This window comes from Bactrocera tryoni, chromosome 5, assembly GCF_016617805.1.
Source record: "Bactrocera tryoni isolate S06 chromosome 5, CSIRO_BtryS06_freeze2, whole genome shotgun sequence".
NCBI classification, from domain to species: domain Eukaryota; kingdom Metazoa; phylum Arthropoda; class Insecta; order Diptera; family Tephritidae; genus Bactrocera; species Bactrocera tryoni.
Window position 1 is genome coordinate 54,086,775 of NC_052503.1, and position 15,607 is coordinate 54,102,381.

The 15,607-nt window shown below is 34.4% G+C and overlaps 1 protein-coding gene across 2 annotated transcripts in view; it reads left to right on the plus strand.

Moving 5' to 3' along the window:
• LOC120776580 (facilitated trehalose transporter Tret1) overlaps window positions 1-15,607 on the plus strand; it is a 66,801-nt gene that overhangs the window by 50,123 nt on the left and 1,071 nt on the right. Inside the window, exons 1-3 of one of the 2 annotated variants that reach the window (XM_040107346.1) lie at window positions 2,222-3,616; window positions 14,374-14,991; window positions 15,066-15,317. In XM_040107346.1, the coding sequence (XP_039963280.1) occupies window positions 3,506-3,616; window positions 14,374-14,991; window positions 15,066-15,317 (981 nt within the window). In that variant the 5' untranslated portion in view covers window positions 2,222-3,505. Of the gene's footprint in view, window positions 1-2,221; window positions 3,617-14,373; window positions 14,992-15,065; window positions 15,318-15,607 lie in introns of those variants that run through there. The other variant, XM_040107347.1, reaches the window with a different exon arrangement.

Below are 15,607 nucleotides of genomic sequence, written 5' to 3' on the forward strand. Positions count from 1 at the left end.
TAATTCGCAGTAAATTCAAAATTTGTTTTGGCTAACATTTTCTTGAAATTATAATTATCTTTTAATTTGGTTGACAAACATTTAATTTTCATTCCTTATCTCTTTATTTAATTCCCAAATATTTACAGTCTTCGGTAAACAACTAAAATATTTATCAACACATTAGTATTAGTAGTGGAATTCAATAATTTGGAAATAAGTAGAAAAAAAAGTAAAAATAATAGAGATTAAAATGGAAAGAACCACAAAAGTTGAAAAAGTAGTAAAAAGTAGTAAAAAGAATGCTAAAAATTGGAAGACATTAAAAATGGAGAATACTGCTACCACTATAGAATTCATTTAGTCATTAGAGCACATCAAAACTTGTTCATATAAACACGTAAATTCTAATGTTAATGTTTATTTACAAACTTTAGGGTTCATAATTTTTTCCACAATATTAGCAAATTTGGAAAATGCTTTTTAACATAATATAAATAAGTATGTATATTTGAACTAGAGACCACATGCATAAAATATTGTTCATTATTTACTTTAATGTTCTAGAAATTTTCTTCTTTTAGCGCTGATTCATTTCCCAAAATACTTTTTCGAAACTATTTCTTTACTTTCATTAAATAAATGAAGACACCAGCGGCTTTGATTTCGCCGCGAATTCCAAGAAATTTGAAAAAATGATTATTGAGTTAATTTTTTGAACTCGTTTGGATTTAGAGACAATTACTGGATTATCCGAAAAGCATTTTTCGCTTCATTTTCGCGTTTATACTCGTATAGTTCCCGTCAGTACGATTGACTGAGTAAATAGAAAATAAAATTCTCCACACAAAAAATTGTTTTTGTTGTTAGAATGTTATTAAAGAACTATTTACTATTTTTATAATTATACGAGGGCTTATCCAAGAATAATTATTTACTCCAAATTCACTATTAAACACGAATATCCTCTACAAACCCCCACTCTGACTTTAGCAGACTGTTAAGAGGTGTGCCCAGCCCACATACCTAGCAAAAATTCAATATTTACTAATTGAATTGCGTATTATATACATACATATGTACATACATACCTATGTATGTATGTATATCTCAAACCAATTCAGGTACAAAGCAATTTCGGAACCTTTTAGAATTATGCGTCAGCGCCCTGGGAAACGATGTAATCAAGGCAATTTCGCTGGTATTGCATAAGACAATCTCTTTCACCATTAGCCGAAAAAATTTATAATCCATGATTTTCTGCTTTTTAAAAAGGAATTGGCTGATTTGAATTTATTTTTACTGTTATTGCGCTCAGATACGTTTCCGCTCTTTAAATTTATTTTCGCACGAAAGTTACTTGTGCTCTTACATACTCGTAGGTGTATAAAAAATCGATTTATTCCTACCCAAAACATTTCCATATCTCTGCTGTGACGTATGTACATGCATTTTATTGCAACCGCAGCAACAACAAACAACGTTTAGCTTAAAACAACAAAAGCAAATGAAAAGAGGGGCACGTACTATTTGGCTGAGTGCACCGCGAGCGCTTAGTTGCGTTGAGAGCATGACGAAGCTACTTTCAAAGCAAAACAAAAAATATAAAAGAACTAAAGCAAAGCAAAAATCGTACATTGAACGAAACTATGCAAAAAAGCAAAAAACAGGAACTCTTATCGGCTCTGCAGCCTACATACCGCTACCCTCTTCCCACTTGTGTGCGCCTAGCGTCACACTACACACAATGCCAACAACACGCTGTCGCCACACCAGCCCCTTAGCCGACAAGCCACGCTACACCAGTGGTGAATGACTTGTTAGACCAGCCAGCAGCTGTCAAATGCAACAACAAAATAGCGCCAAAGCTTTGCAGCTGCCGTTTTGGAGGTGTGCGCGACGCGACTGCTTTGAGCAATGGTATGCATACACGAAGGAATGGGAGAGGGCGTGGACGATGCAGAGCGCGCTCGTGAGCAAAATAACAGGCGCACGCGATATACACCAGCTAACATACATATATACAGTTATATGTGTGCGTGCCATGCCACCAGATGCGTCGGCACTCACACCAATACGCACAAAAGGCGGCATTTTAAGGTGTGTGCGTGCGTGCGCTACAATGCTGTGGCGCGAATTGCCACCGGCACGAGAATGCTTGGTGGATACGAGTTTTTATATTTCGTGCGAGAGGCGAATTTTTTAGCATTTACTTGTAAGCATTCAGGCGGTACAGAAACAAAGTTCGATTTACGCGCTTAGCTGGAAATTAGTGGAAAAACAAGAGCAAATTTATATAACGAAACATACTCAACCATACGTACTCGGCAAAACATATTTACGTAAAACCATACATACATACATATAAATGTATACACTTAAACATAAATACACATGCATATAAAACGGAAATAAAAGTAAAAGTGCAAAGGAAAGCAAAGCGACGCAGGAAGTGCATTCAAACTGTGTGATAGAGCATATCAGGATACTAACGGCAATATCGAGCAATAAGTATAACGGAATTAGTACATATGTAGTTGTATTGTATATACATATGTATGTAAAGTTAAAATAGCAGTGTCAACAGAAATACGATCAAAAATCTAGTCAGTCAAAAATCTACAGGAGTTCGTAGTTTTTGGTAAGAAAAACCGAAACAAAACTGAGCAGATAAGAATCAAAAAATCTGTAGTCCATAAAACCCAACCCGGCATTGTTGTCAAAAATACGTTTTTTGTGAAATACGCCAGTATCAAGGACAAAAAAGCAAAACCAATAGCAACATAAACTATAAATAAAAGCCGAGGCAACAACGTCAATGTCACGGCATAACGGAGCATGCGTCAATATTGTTGATTGCCAAAGTGTGGGTGTTATTGTGGCGTCAGGACTCAGTACGGCACGAAGTCGTAAGTAACCTGGTCATACGTTAGCGTAGACACCCGGCCAGCGTTTCGCAACCGAAAAACGAGGCACGTACTGAGCATTAGATAGCGAGCGCCAGGAGCACAAAGTCCAAAACGGTGAATCTGCATTTAACAGTTGGACGAGCAGCAGCAAGTAACGGCAGCAGAAGTGCAGTATTTTTATGATTAATCATCACAAATAACATTGACAATAACATTCGAAGGACATTGCTTTCGTTGTGGTAAAAACGTGGGAATTTATAATATACACAAATAGACAACTTTATAAGAAATACGCTGAATATTAGTAATATAGTGCGTGAGTGCAAGTGCAAGTGAGAAAGCAAAATTTTTTGACATTCGGTTACAATCGCTATTCAATTGAAAAGACACATTTCATCATTCCACAACTCGAAATAATCGTAGTCTTGTAGACAGAGTATTACAAATAAACTGAAGACACCTGACGAAATACATTTGCAAAAAACTCAGCAGAAGGAGTACCGTTTTTACAGGATTACTACTGCTATATTACAATCATAAACAAATAATTAGAGCAACCACGAAAATACTACCAGAAAAATATTAAATCATCGAAAAAAGGAACGATAACCAGCAACATGTCGACGACCTCAATGGAAAATACGCCTGCCAAAGTGGGCGTTAAAGAGGAGAGCGCCCACTTGCTGGAGGCCTCTGACACCGGTGAAAAATATGGCTCGAACAAAGCGGTATGCAATGAAAAATCTATAACTAAGTATTATAACACTATAATAGAAGAATGAAAGATCTATAAATACTCTTTTTCTATAAGAATAGTAACATTTGCACATTTATTCCTTCTCAACCCAACACCAGAGCATTAATCATGAATTTTATAACAAATCAGAGCTTCTAAAAATCACCAGTGAAACAAAATCCATATGCTAATATATATTGCATATCCAAATCAAATTTCCCTGTGTTTTGAGTCAAGAATTGCTAACATATTTTGAACTTTGATTTATTCATCGATTTTGAACATAACCTTTTTACTTGCTTATTTTTTTGAGATCATTTTGAAATGTTCAATCATAATATAAAATATATGTATGTTTAGACTGTGAGTATACAGAGTTTCACTGAAGCTTTCACGTAAAAAAGCTCTGCTCTACCTTGATTCTTACATTTCACTAGGAATTTAAATCTTGATATAAACGCCTTCCTTCATTGTTCAGATAAATAAAAAATCTGAAAAGTTGCTCTAGTTTAGGTTAGATGTTTCACTTGGAAGTTGACCTTTTTTGTCAAACTTTTACTGCACTTCAAATAAGCGAGAGCTCCAAATTGAACTTGCGACTTTTTAGATACACATTTTGAAATCTCTTTTGATAGAATAAACAGTCCGTGTAAAACACAATAAAAATGATATGCCTTGGGCTTTGAATACTCCTTATAAAGCTTTCACTAATTTAATGTGGCAAACAAAAGCTCTAAAGCCTATTTGAAACTATCTTTATATTGAAGTATTTTGACTTGCCTTCCTTTAAATATTACGCTTGGTTTTATGTTCGAAACTGCAGGCATTACAAGAAATTGTTACCAAAAACATTTACTTCTGCATTATTTCTCCATTACAATTTTTACATTTTAACGAAATTTTAGTCCATATCTTTATTGTCATAATACTAATTTTGACTTAAAATCAGCTTCTGCTTCTAAAACTGCGATTTTTGCAGCAACTTGCTAAATAGTTCTGCCAACATTATATTCTAATAACCGTTAAATAAGCTATTAATAGAAATTTTTATGACAGCAGTTATCGGGTGAGCTTAATAACTGGTCTCCAGCTGGTGCAGTGCTTGCCAAATGCAATTGCAAGCGCCACGCCAAGCCCACAATTGGCGCAAGACCACAGACCACCGGTTGCTATACTTAATACTCCGACAGTCGGTTGTTGGTGACCAAATTTGTAATTGCGAAACTTATAGCGCCAATGCCAGCAACAAACTGGCTTAAATGCAATATTTACATAAACTTACATATGCAGATATATATTTATATACAAATGTGTGTATGTGTATATATTTATGCGTGCCAGCTTGCACTTTGTATGCATATACATATGTAAATACACCGCCAACTTTGTTGTTGTCGCCACACGATGCGCGTTCATTTGCCCGCTATCTTTTCAATATTCACTGTTTTATTAGACTTTTTGTTGTTTTTGTACAGCAGCTTTGCTTTTTGGCCTGCAGCCTTACCAATGCTAATGGAAAATTTTTTAAGACGCAATATGTGTCTGCGCCAACACAAGCGTGATTGTGTTTGTATTGGTAATGTTTGCACTCAAGTAAAGTTCGGCTCACACTTCCACTCACGAATAAGACTTTGCAATGATTTTTTCTTGTTTCTTTGTATGATTGTGTGTGTTGACGCTGAGGCCATCGCCTGCCGTTGACATACAGATGTGCATTAGTAGTTGTTATCTCGCTGCTTGTCTTCAATTGTCTAAACTAGTTTTGGCTTTTAAAGCACAATTTTTCCATGACACGGTCTTCTTATTGAATTCAATGAATTTATAATAATTTCATAATTGCATAATATTTAATATTCACACGTACATTCTAACGAGAGAAAATTAGAATTCTTCTTTGAGAGACAGCAACCAATCATGCTCTTAAGATCACCTCGTTTTGATTTGTTGACATTGCAGCAACTCGAGTCTATTTCCAAAGTTTTTGTTTATCTCTCAGAAGTTCGTAGTTGAAATATTACTTTGGACAATGGGTTTCAGAAACTCCTCAATGAAACATAATGTTTCCAGTTGACAGCTTGACAGCTTGAAACCTTAAACTCGACTTAACCGCGATTTTCTTAAGCTCGCCAATGAAAATACCAATTCTTATGTTAGTGATTAAACTCGAGTTGCTGGCTTTTATTTGAGAGGTTTTTTGTTTAAATCTGATCATCTTATTGCATAAGGATACTGTTTTTAATTTCAAAGCTTTGCGCGGGTTGATATCTCTTCACATTTTGATACTAGGAAACATGACGAGGCAAGTTAACATACATATGTATGTACATTCATATGTATGAACATATACATATGTATATGTGTGAAATAATTGTTTAATCCAGAAACTCTCAAGTTTGGTAACAGAAAATAGTAGAAAGCAGTTCTAAATCTCTATAAGTTATCATAGTTCACCAGCTTGCAATAAAAAAATAATTAAAGTCACTGCGAACTACGTTTTTATTTGATTAATATTATGAAATTTGTCATTTATTTTTTTGGAAATTTTACTAACCTTCTATTTAAAAAGCAATAATTTATTTAATTTACGCGTAATTGAAATTCTAAAGCACGTCCCAAAAGTTGGTTAGAAATTTTAATGACTTTACTTTTTCCCCAAAATCGTCAACATCGCTTTTTCTGATAATTCCTTTCAATGGCCACTGATTAGTATTACAATCAATTAACCTCAATTTTCATGCAATTTGGAAATTTTAGCAAACAGTAATTGCTCTGCTCATGCATATGTACTTTTCTTTTTGGTATGTTGTTATACGTGTTTTAAAAAAACCGGAAGCAACATTTTCAAAACTGTTGCGGAAAGTGAAGAATTAAATTAAAATCAAAATACACATAAATGTAAATATACTTTTTACTTTTCAATTAAAGTAAATAAATGGCACAATTAGATGTGCCAGGTGATTATTATTGATTCACGTGTGACCTAACCTCAATAAAAAATTAGCGTCGTCGCCTTCTCTGCCAACTAGTATATTCCGGTGATAAAAATCCTAAAACGGCTAAATTTGCGTCGCGAACATTGTGTAGTAGTGAATCGAACAAACAACTCGCATAAATCACTTAAAATCGTATAAACAAATAAAATAACATGCTAGTAACCTTTCTGATATATTCACTCAAAATATTTCGATTACTAGTGTTAAATAAAATATATCCATAATTTGACGCTAATTACTTGACTTTAGAAGGTTTTTGAATAAAGATTCCCGTTAAAAACTTTTCTGGTATTATAGTTTTCTTCAAAACTTCATAAAAATGTGAACTCGAAACTAACGTTGTCAAACAAAGCAAATGATCCATTTTTGAAGGATAGGTGGACCACGACAACCACGTCCCCATTTTCCACCTCTCTAAAGACGTTAGAACCCCATCAACTCGAAGCACACTGCAAATTATATTTCATAAATTCATTCTTCAACCACAGCAATATTTTAATATTTTATTGCTATAAAACCACAGATGATATTAATCATCATCACAAATAATATGACAAATATGTAGAAAAAGGAAACCTAAAATAGACTCCTAAAGGCCTTACATATCCACAAACAATGCAAATGGTTGACATGAAATTCGAGCTTTTGTAAATAGAGAAAGATTGCCGTCCAACTTGTCACTTGCGTCATTTCAAACGCGATTACATAAACATGCAACAATTGTATGCCAACAAATATACATACTTATGTACTTAATACTACACGGCAGCATCTCTGTTAACCACATTTACATATGTCGACGGCTCAAATATCCTTAGATGGGATTCTGTACCTCTAAATGTATGAATATACTCTCTCTTAATCTATATTATGCAGTAATTGCTTACACTTTGTCAACATTGCTATATCTTGCACTAATTATCGCGCGCCTACTGTAGCTTTTACTGCTGAGTAATTATGCCTCATTGATGATGCAAGGTTAAAAAGGTCACTGCTTAATTTCAATTCACTATTTATTTATATTTTTTGCTTATTTATACTTAAATTTATTATCTGTTTTTATACCATCTCTCATACCCGCCTAGATACTTTTTTGATATTTTTACGTGCGTAAATTTAAGTGAAATTGATAAACAATTTCGAACAAAATAAACAACGATTTTCATTCAAACGCCTTTGCACCACTTGGCGTTATTTACTTCGTCATTATTTACTTTGGCTCACATGGCTTTCGTTTCAACATGTGCCTCTCGTCGCCTTTGCGCAATAGTGTTTGTTCCACTTTTGGAAATTGGTCCAAAATATTTGTTTGTAAACAGCCGAAAATCGGTTAAGACTATTTTAAGAAATTACGCTAGGTTTAAGATGTTATTTTGGGAAATATATTATGATTATACTCATTTGGAACGTTTCTTTCACAGACTTATATGAGTATATTAGCAACTGAACTCATTAGCTCTCCCATTTTTAGTCCGATTAATCTCTATAGTAAATTTGAAGAGTAAATTCCTTGATCAAATCGTTCGAAACTGCTACTTTTGACCTCACACGGTTGTAGTAAAATTGACACCCTTGAAAACTCGCAACATAAAGATTCTTTTCTGCAAAATGTTTGTAACACGGACATATCTTCGGAAGTTTACGTTGAGTAACACCTCTTCTTTTTTAGTTTTTGCTTTGCATTACACATTGAGAGTATCACCTTTGTGATAAGTAATGGAAAATCACGTTATAACAACAAGCATTCGATTAGGGAACAGTTCAGATATAGGGTGGTTAGATTCTAATGTGATAAAAATTCATAAGCTCTGATTTTCTTCAAGCCTGAATTAGTCTTCTTGAGTCAATGTTGAAATTGATCTTGATTTAGGTATAGTCAGCATAGTTTAAAAAGAAATTCTCGAAGCAAAATTTAATTTTTCTTATGAAGTAGTAGACGTTAAATACGAGAATAATAAAAAAAGTCTGTGATACGATCCGTCAACCTTTCATAGTGATTGTAAAAAATTGTATTTAATTCATGACGCCACGAACCGCTGTATTTTGCCGTCTAACGAGGACCAGAAAAATAACAAGATGTGACTGTCATTGTCTCACTTTTATAATTATTGCGTTAAGTACTTACTACTTGTGGCAGATAATGGCAGATATAACAATTATGCGAGTATCGAATACGAATTTGTTGAGTGCCTACTGGCGAACCCGTTATAACCCACTTATAAAAAGTATTAGCTTTATTTTTAACAAAAGGGTGTGAATTGTATGATCGAAGTCTCGTTACCAATTAACAAAGCTCTTACTGCGAGACTATAATTGTTTTCTTATCTCATGCCATTGTAAATAGTTCGAAAATTCAGACATAAATATGTATGTACGTACATAAATAAGTAGGCATACATAAATTTGTATGTACATATGTATGTACATATGTATTTACTCCTATAGAGTCTACAGCGAAAAACGCGAAAGAAGTTTGGATGATTCATTGCTTATAAATTGATAAAGTTTGCGCCAAAATAAGCAGTCTCATACACAAATGCCGGCATTGTGATAATAACGGTAAATATCATCCAGTTAAATTATGGCGATTTCATATTTGCTTGGAGCCACCAGCGATATTATTGGAGTGCACATGTCTATTTTGGTGACCCCTGCATGTAATCATCGATAATAATAGCTGCCGTAGCGCTCCTTTGGCCAGACCACTGCGTTTGTGGGTGGCTCTTTATACCAATTACGGTATGCGTGTGCGACCTGACGTCGACGCAGGTGACAAAGAAGGCCACACCGACTTCGTGCATCATCAACTGCCGCGAGCCATTCACCCACAGCCATTCACATTACTTTTCAGTGCTTGACTTTGAAATGAACTCTGCGTTTCGTTAAGCTCTTTAACCAAAAAACACAAAAACAAAAAACAAGACCAAGAAAGGAACAAAGAGTCAGCATTATTGCGCGTAAAATTTTTAATATTGACGCACAAATATTTTAAATGCATTGGAAGCCAAGCGTTTGCTTTTAATTTCTTTGTCTTTCTTCGCGTTTTGCCGCAATACCCACATTCTTAACGAAGTTATGCAAATTTGTATGGAGTTAATGCAAAGCCAAAAACAAGAAATAATCGACTTCAATCGCTTGCATTTCTTAGCGTTTTATCAGCAGCGTGGGCGGTCATTAAGCGGAGTGTGCAAACAATTGGCCCAAATATCAATAAGTTCGGAGGTGAAACAGTAAATATGGCAACTACGCACATGTATGTATGTATGTGTGTATATGTATGTCACCTGTTCGGCATACAAACTTGGGTACTGTAAATATGCTTACAGAATAGCTGCCGGCATTCACTTCCTCAAGTATTTTAACGCCACTGAAAGTTGTACATTAGGGTGTGACGTATGCGTGTGGAAAGCAAGAAACAACTATATAGATCGAGTGCTTTAGATATTTTTCAAAATGTGACTATTATTTCCAGAAAATTATGATCTACTATAACAAATTTGTTGTAACGATTATAGGATTTCAATACGGCTTAGATAGAGTGAAGCTTCAAGTCCTTTAAAATAGGCGTTTGCGGACAACTGGATCTTATTTGAGTCAAATTTTTTACCAGCGTCCAGTAGTCTGTAAAAGAGCAAATTTTGACTTTTAAAATTAAAAAAATTTTCAATTTTTGCATTTATTTATTTTTTTTTCTGAAAATAAGAAATTTCGAAAATGATAAATATCAAAACTTTTAATTTTTTTTTTTTCAAATTATTTAAAATTAATTATTTTAAATTGATTTTGTTAATTAACAAAATATGTATATCGAGGAAAAATTTATTACTATGTACCACCCTAATGCTCATACTATATCTAGGTATGAATGTTGATTACACTTTGTGTAGTAAATATTAAAGGTATAGTAGCCGCTGAATTACAAGAAACTAACGGAAGCCACCATCAGCAAGGCTCATAAAGCTGCCCACTCAAACTGCACCCTGTAAAGGAAGCGGCAAATAGTGAAGGCATGCCATGTAACTTAAAACTTGCTTGTACTTAAAAGACATACATACATACGTTTGTATATAACAGGTTTTTATTGACAGTAACAGTTTATCAACTGATTGAAGATTGATTTAGTCAAGAGTGGTGGAGTGATTAATTCTTTATTTAGTAAAATAAATGCATATATTTGTATGTGCCAATTAGCACCATCTGTACTAATACTGTACTGGTTCGAAATTGTATGCAAAAACAATAAAATTATACAACAACTATAATAACATTGGCAATACTGTCACTGTCAACAACTTTATTATTCACGAGCTTTCTTTCCACGCAATGAAATGTTAATTAAGGTCAAAACGGGACGTGAAAACAATTGCCGCTTTTAAATCCACCTAGCAGATATACATATATTTACATACATACATATGTATATGTAAATGCCAAAACGCATTTGCATGGCGAATGCAATGGAGCGTACGTGGCGAATATTAAGCATTTCATTGCGCAATAATTCACTCGCTTTTACGAGCATTACTATGCACTCTGAGGCACGCACAAATTTCATTGATGCCGAATGAGCTAATCGATGCTTCAAATTCCGTTACACATACTCACATGTATGCACTTTTAACGTGTTTACATGAAAGACACTCAAATCAATTATCTAACGAGACTTAAAGGTGTCAATCACCAACTACAAACGTGCATAACTACTATACATATGTATGTATATACATATATGAGATACATATGTACGTATGTATGTATGTACTTATGCAGTTGCAAATATTTAACTGTTTTCGCATGCGTTTGTTTTATCTAAAATCAAAGCTATATATGTATGTAAGTGCATTGGTTACATACAAATAAGCTCCAGAACAAATCCGGAAGTGCAGGCGCAATCCAGTTAACGTAGCTGAAGGCCTGTCGAAATCACATAAACTGTTTGAAAATATGAACATCCGGTCTAACGTGTGAGATTCTGAGTAAAGGTCAAATGGAAATCAGTGCAATTTAAATAAAATAAAAATACACTGAATTAGTTAGAAGAACTAAAAAAAACAAAACTCATCAGAATCTTATTGCAGGTTTTCTAAATTTTTCAGCGCCATTTTATTTGTACACTATAAGACCTAGAAACAAATAATTGACGAATTTTCTTTCTGTTGAAATTTAGTTTTAAAATAGGGTTGTACTTTCCTAAACACCAAAAACAACAAACGGTGGGAAACTCGAGCTAAAGAAAATTTCTGTAATTCCGTGTTTAGGAATGAAGATACCAAAGTGACTAACTCGACTTAAAGACACCACGTGTCTATAATAATAAGAGTCTAGCGACTAGTGCCAAATAAAGGTCTTCATAAAGTATATGTACAAAATAGTAGATACAGCACATAAACAAAAAAAATTGAAGGGGAAAACGATTTGAACCATTTTTTTACGGAGCTCCGTATTTCTGAATAGTATTTAACGCTCATCGCCAAAAGGGTTATCGCGTGTTTATGAGACAACAGCAAACGTTCTTTACGCGGATCCTTTATCATGAACTCTCTATAAATGGTTAAGGAGTTTGTAGTAATAACAGTTTGACGAGTATTACCAAGCTCAGGAATGTCAAGATCTTCATAAACAATGTTTATTCTCACACTTACCTCGATTTGGTGTTCATTGACAATTGAAAGAGAATAACTTTTTCCTAAGTCACTTCTTTTCATACAATTCCTAGTCCGCCATCTTAATTCTCTCAGAGGATTGAAAATATATGTATTTCGAATGGAAAAGAATTTTTTGAGGTTCATTTGTTTCATATCGTCACCTAAAATGCAAAACAATGTATCATAAAAAAAATCAAAAATCGTTGTCAGTTATAACCAAAACTCAAATTTTGTTTCAAAATGAGTGGTTTCTATTATTTGCATTTTAAGTGACGAATTTATTTCATAACCAAATGCACATAATTAAACCAATGCTTTTCTCAATTCTTTGATGTCATTCATTACACATATATTTATGCATTTACCTGTAATTATTTGTCGAAAGCAACCATTAACTCTTTGATAAAAAATCATCAGCCTATTGCACTACTAACGACTGTAAGATAAGCCTTGCACGATCGCCTATTTCATTCACGTCACAATCGACATATAATTTACCGTTATCACTATCCAATTGGTATTATCTGTCGATAATGAATTTACCTTTGTACTTACAAAAGTACTCTCACTTGTTAAATCAACCAACTACCAGGTACTTGAGGGCGAATTATCAATAATATCATAATAAGTGCTGTTTTGAACTATGTTTGTTCAATTTTAGTCTAACCAAATCTTTATCTCGATAAAAACCTTTATTTGTATGTTTCTTTGTTCCAGAAAAAATATTAAGCGCTAGACAACTATTTTCTATTAATTAATCGCTCGCGATTTGCGAGAGTCATCTATAAAAATGGTTGAAAAAGAATTTCCTGCACATCAATCAAAAATACAAGGTTTTAACTGAATTTTCGAAATTACAGTTATTTTATAATTGCTTAAGATGTCATACACCTATAGTGCTCCAATTGAGCTTTCATTTAACGCTTCAATTTACATATGTATATGAAAAGGTTTCATTATTGCTCTGTAGAACCTTTCCCTGCAGGTTTTCTTCTAGAGAGTATTTGCATTTACATAAATACTTATACGAAAAACTCTAGTTAATTAGTTATTGAACTTTCAGTCAGCTTTTAAGCTTGCGCTAAGTGCATTTGGATGAAAAAAAGTTTCTTAAAAGCTTTCACTTTATATGCTGTGATTACTTGGTAATCCAAAATGTTCCCACTTTTCATATAAAGCTTTCGCTAAATAAAGTTCTTTCTTACAAAAAAGTTCCATTTAAGCTCTCACAATTTTATGGTGATTACTTTATAGTGCATGTAGATCATACCTGACACGCTGAGCTTTCACTAATTACTGCTGTTCTGTTGTTTCCGTTAAAAACGTTCAGAAGTCTAATTTTATGATGGTGACTATGCTGTAAAGGGAAAAACTTTGTGCTTATACAAATATGGCTGGTTTCGATAAAGTATAGAGTCTTCAGAGCTTTTACCCTTTTTTACGACTACTTTGTAATACAAAAAGCTCATCTCTTATTAATTTGTAGTAAAATATTACTTAATCCTGACACCATTTAAGTTTAAAATATTGCAGTAATCAAAAGGAGTTTTACACTGCCTCTCAGACAATTTCATTATCATTTGTGTAAATTAGCATAAGTACTTGTATAATGAAATTCGTTCCATAAATTTACGATTAATCTATGTTAAATGTAAACTTAACGGTGTTTTATCTGTCAACATTTTTATATCGGTCCATAAGTTATAGACAAAAAAATATTTCAATTTGTCATGCTCTTAAATTGTCACGGCACACTTCATTTCCTTGCGCCCCTTCAGTTCAGAAATTTATTATTTTTAATTTACCGTTATCTTACGAGCATTTCAGTTGACCAGCTATTAAAGATGGGTTGTGGGGGTCTACTCACATATTGTTTATACATGCATATGTGCGTAAGTATATATAATTTAACAGTTATCTAATGCCACCACGTGCGTCCATTTTTGATGAATTGACACATGACTAATGACACAATGACACAATGACCCAGCTATGTACGTTTATTAGACAACTTCATGAATGACTTTGACTTTATTTTACAATTTTATATTTAATCGTTAAACATAAACTAATAAGTTTGCATTATTTCGTGCTGTATTTATTTAACGTAGGATCAAGAGAACTTACTCGGCAGCAGCATGGTGCACGGTGCAAGTCAGACCAACTCCAAGACACTTCCGCAATATGTGGCCGCCTTATCGGCTGCTGGGGGTGCCTTTGCCTGCGGTACCCTGCTTGGTTGGACCTCACCGGCAGAGGTAAAAATCTACAATGGCGCTTACGATTTCCCTGTAAGCAATGGCGAATTCTCCTGGGTCGGTTCAGCCATGACATTAGGTGCGGCTTTCGTTTGTATACCAATTGGTATACTCATCAACTTGGTTGGGCGTAAGATGGCTATGTTACTGCTTGTAATACCGTTCACCATCGGTTGGGCTATGCTGATCTGGGCACAAAATGTTATCATGATGTACGTTGCACGTTTTCTGTTGGGTATTGCTGGTGGCGCCTTCTGTGTAGCCGCACCTATGTACACTGGCGAGATAGCGCAAAAGGAAATTCGTGGCACGCTCGGCAGCTTCTTTCAACTTATGATAACGGCTGGTATATTGTTTGTGTATTCTATTGGAGCTGGTCTCGACGTCATGTGGATGAGCATTGTATGCGGTGTGCTCCCATTGATCTTCGGCGTCATTTTCGTCTTCATGCCCGAGTCGCCTACATACTTGGTGAGTAATAGCCGCGTTAACGACTGATCTATATGTGTACATGTGTATTAATTGCTTTTTGTTGTTATTTGCAGATCATTAAGAACAAGGATGAAGCTGCTGTTAAATCCATTCAGTGGCTACGCGGCAAGGACTACGAATACAAGGGAGAAATCGAGGAATTACGCGAAACCCAAGACAAGATCAAGCAAAACGAAGTATCGTGGATGGAAGGTCTGTCACGTCCCGTCACACGCAAGGCATTGTTTGTCAGTTTGGGTCTCATGTTCTTCCAGCAATTGTGTGGCATCAACGCCGTCATCTTCTATTCAGCCAAAATTTTCGAAGTAAGTATTTTTCAAATATTTTATATATGTTTGTATACTGAAGAATTTGAATGTTGTGAGGACCTGTCTAAATGAGGTTAGGTTATCTAGTTAGGTTATCTAGTGGGGTCATATTTTTTATGAATATGGTTTAAGGTTTGACACACAAATTTTTAACTAAAGTTTATGGCACCCACTACTCGTAGAACTTTTGTCTTAAACAAGATTAATATTTTACGGGGAATTAAACTTATCGCCTTTTAAAACTGTAGAGTTAATGAGTCCCACACATCCTTGATATACAAAGTTAT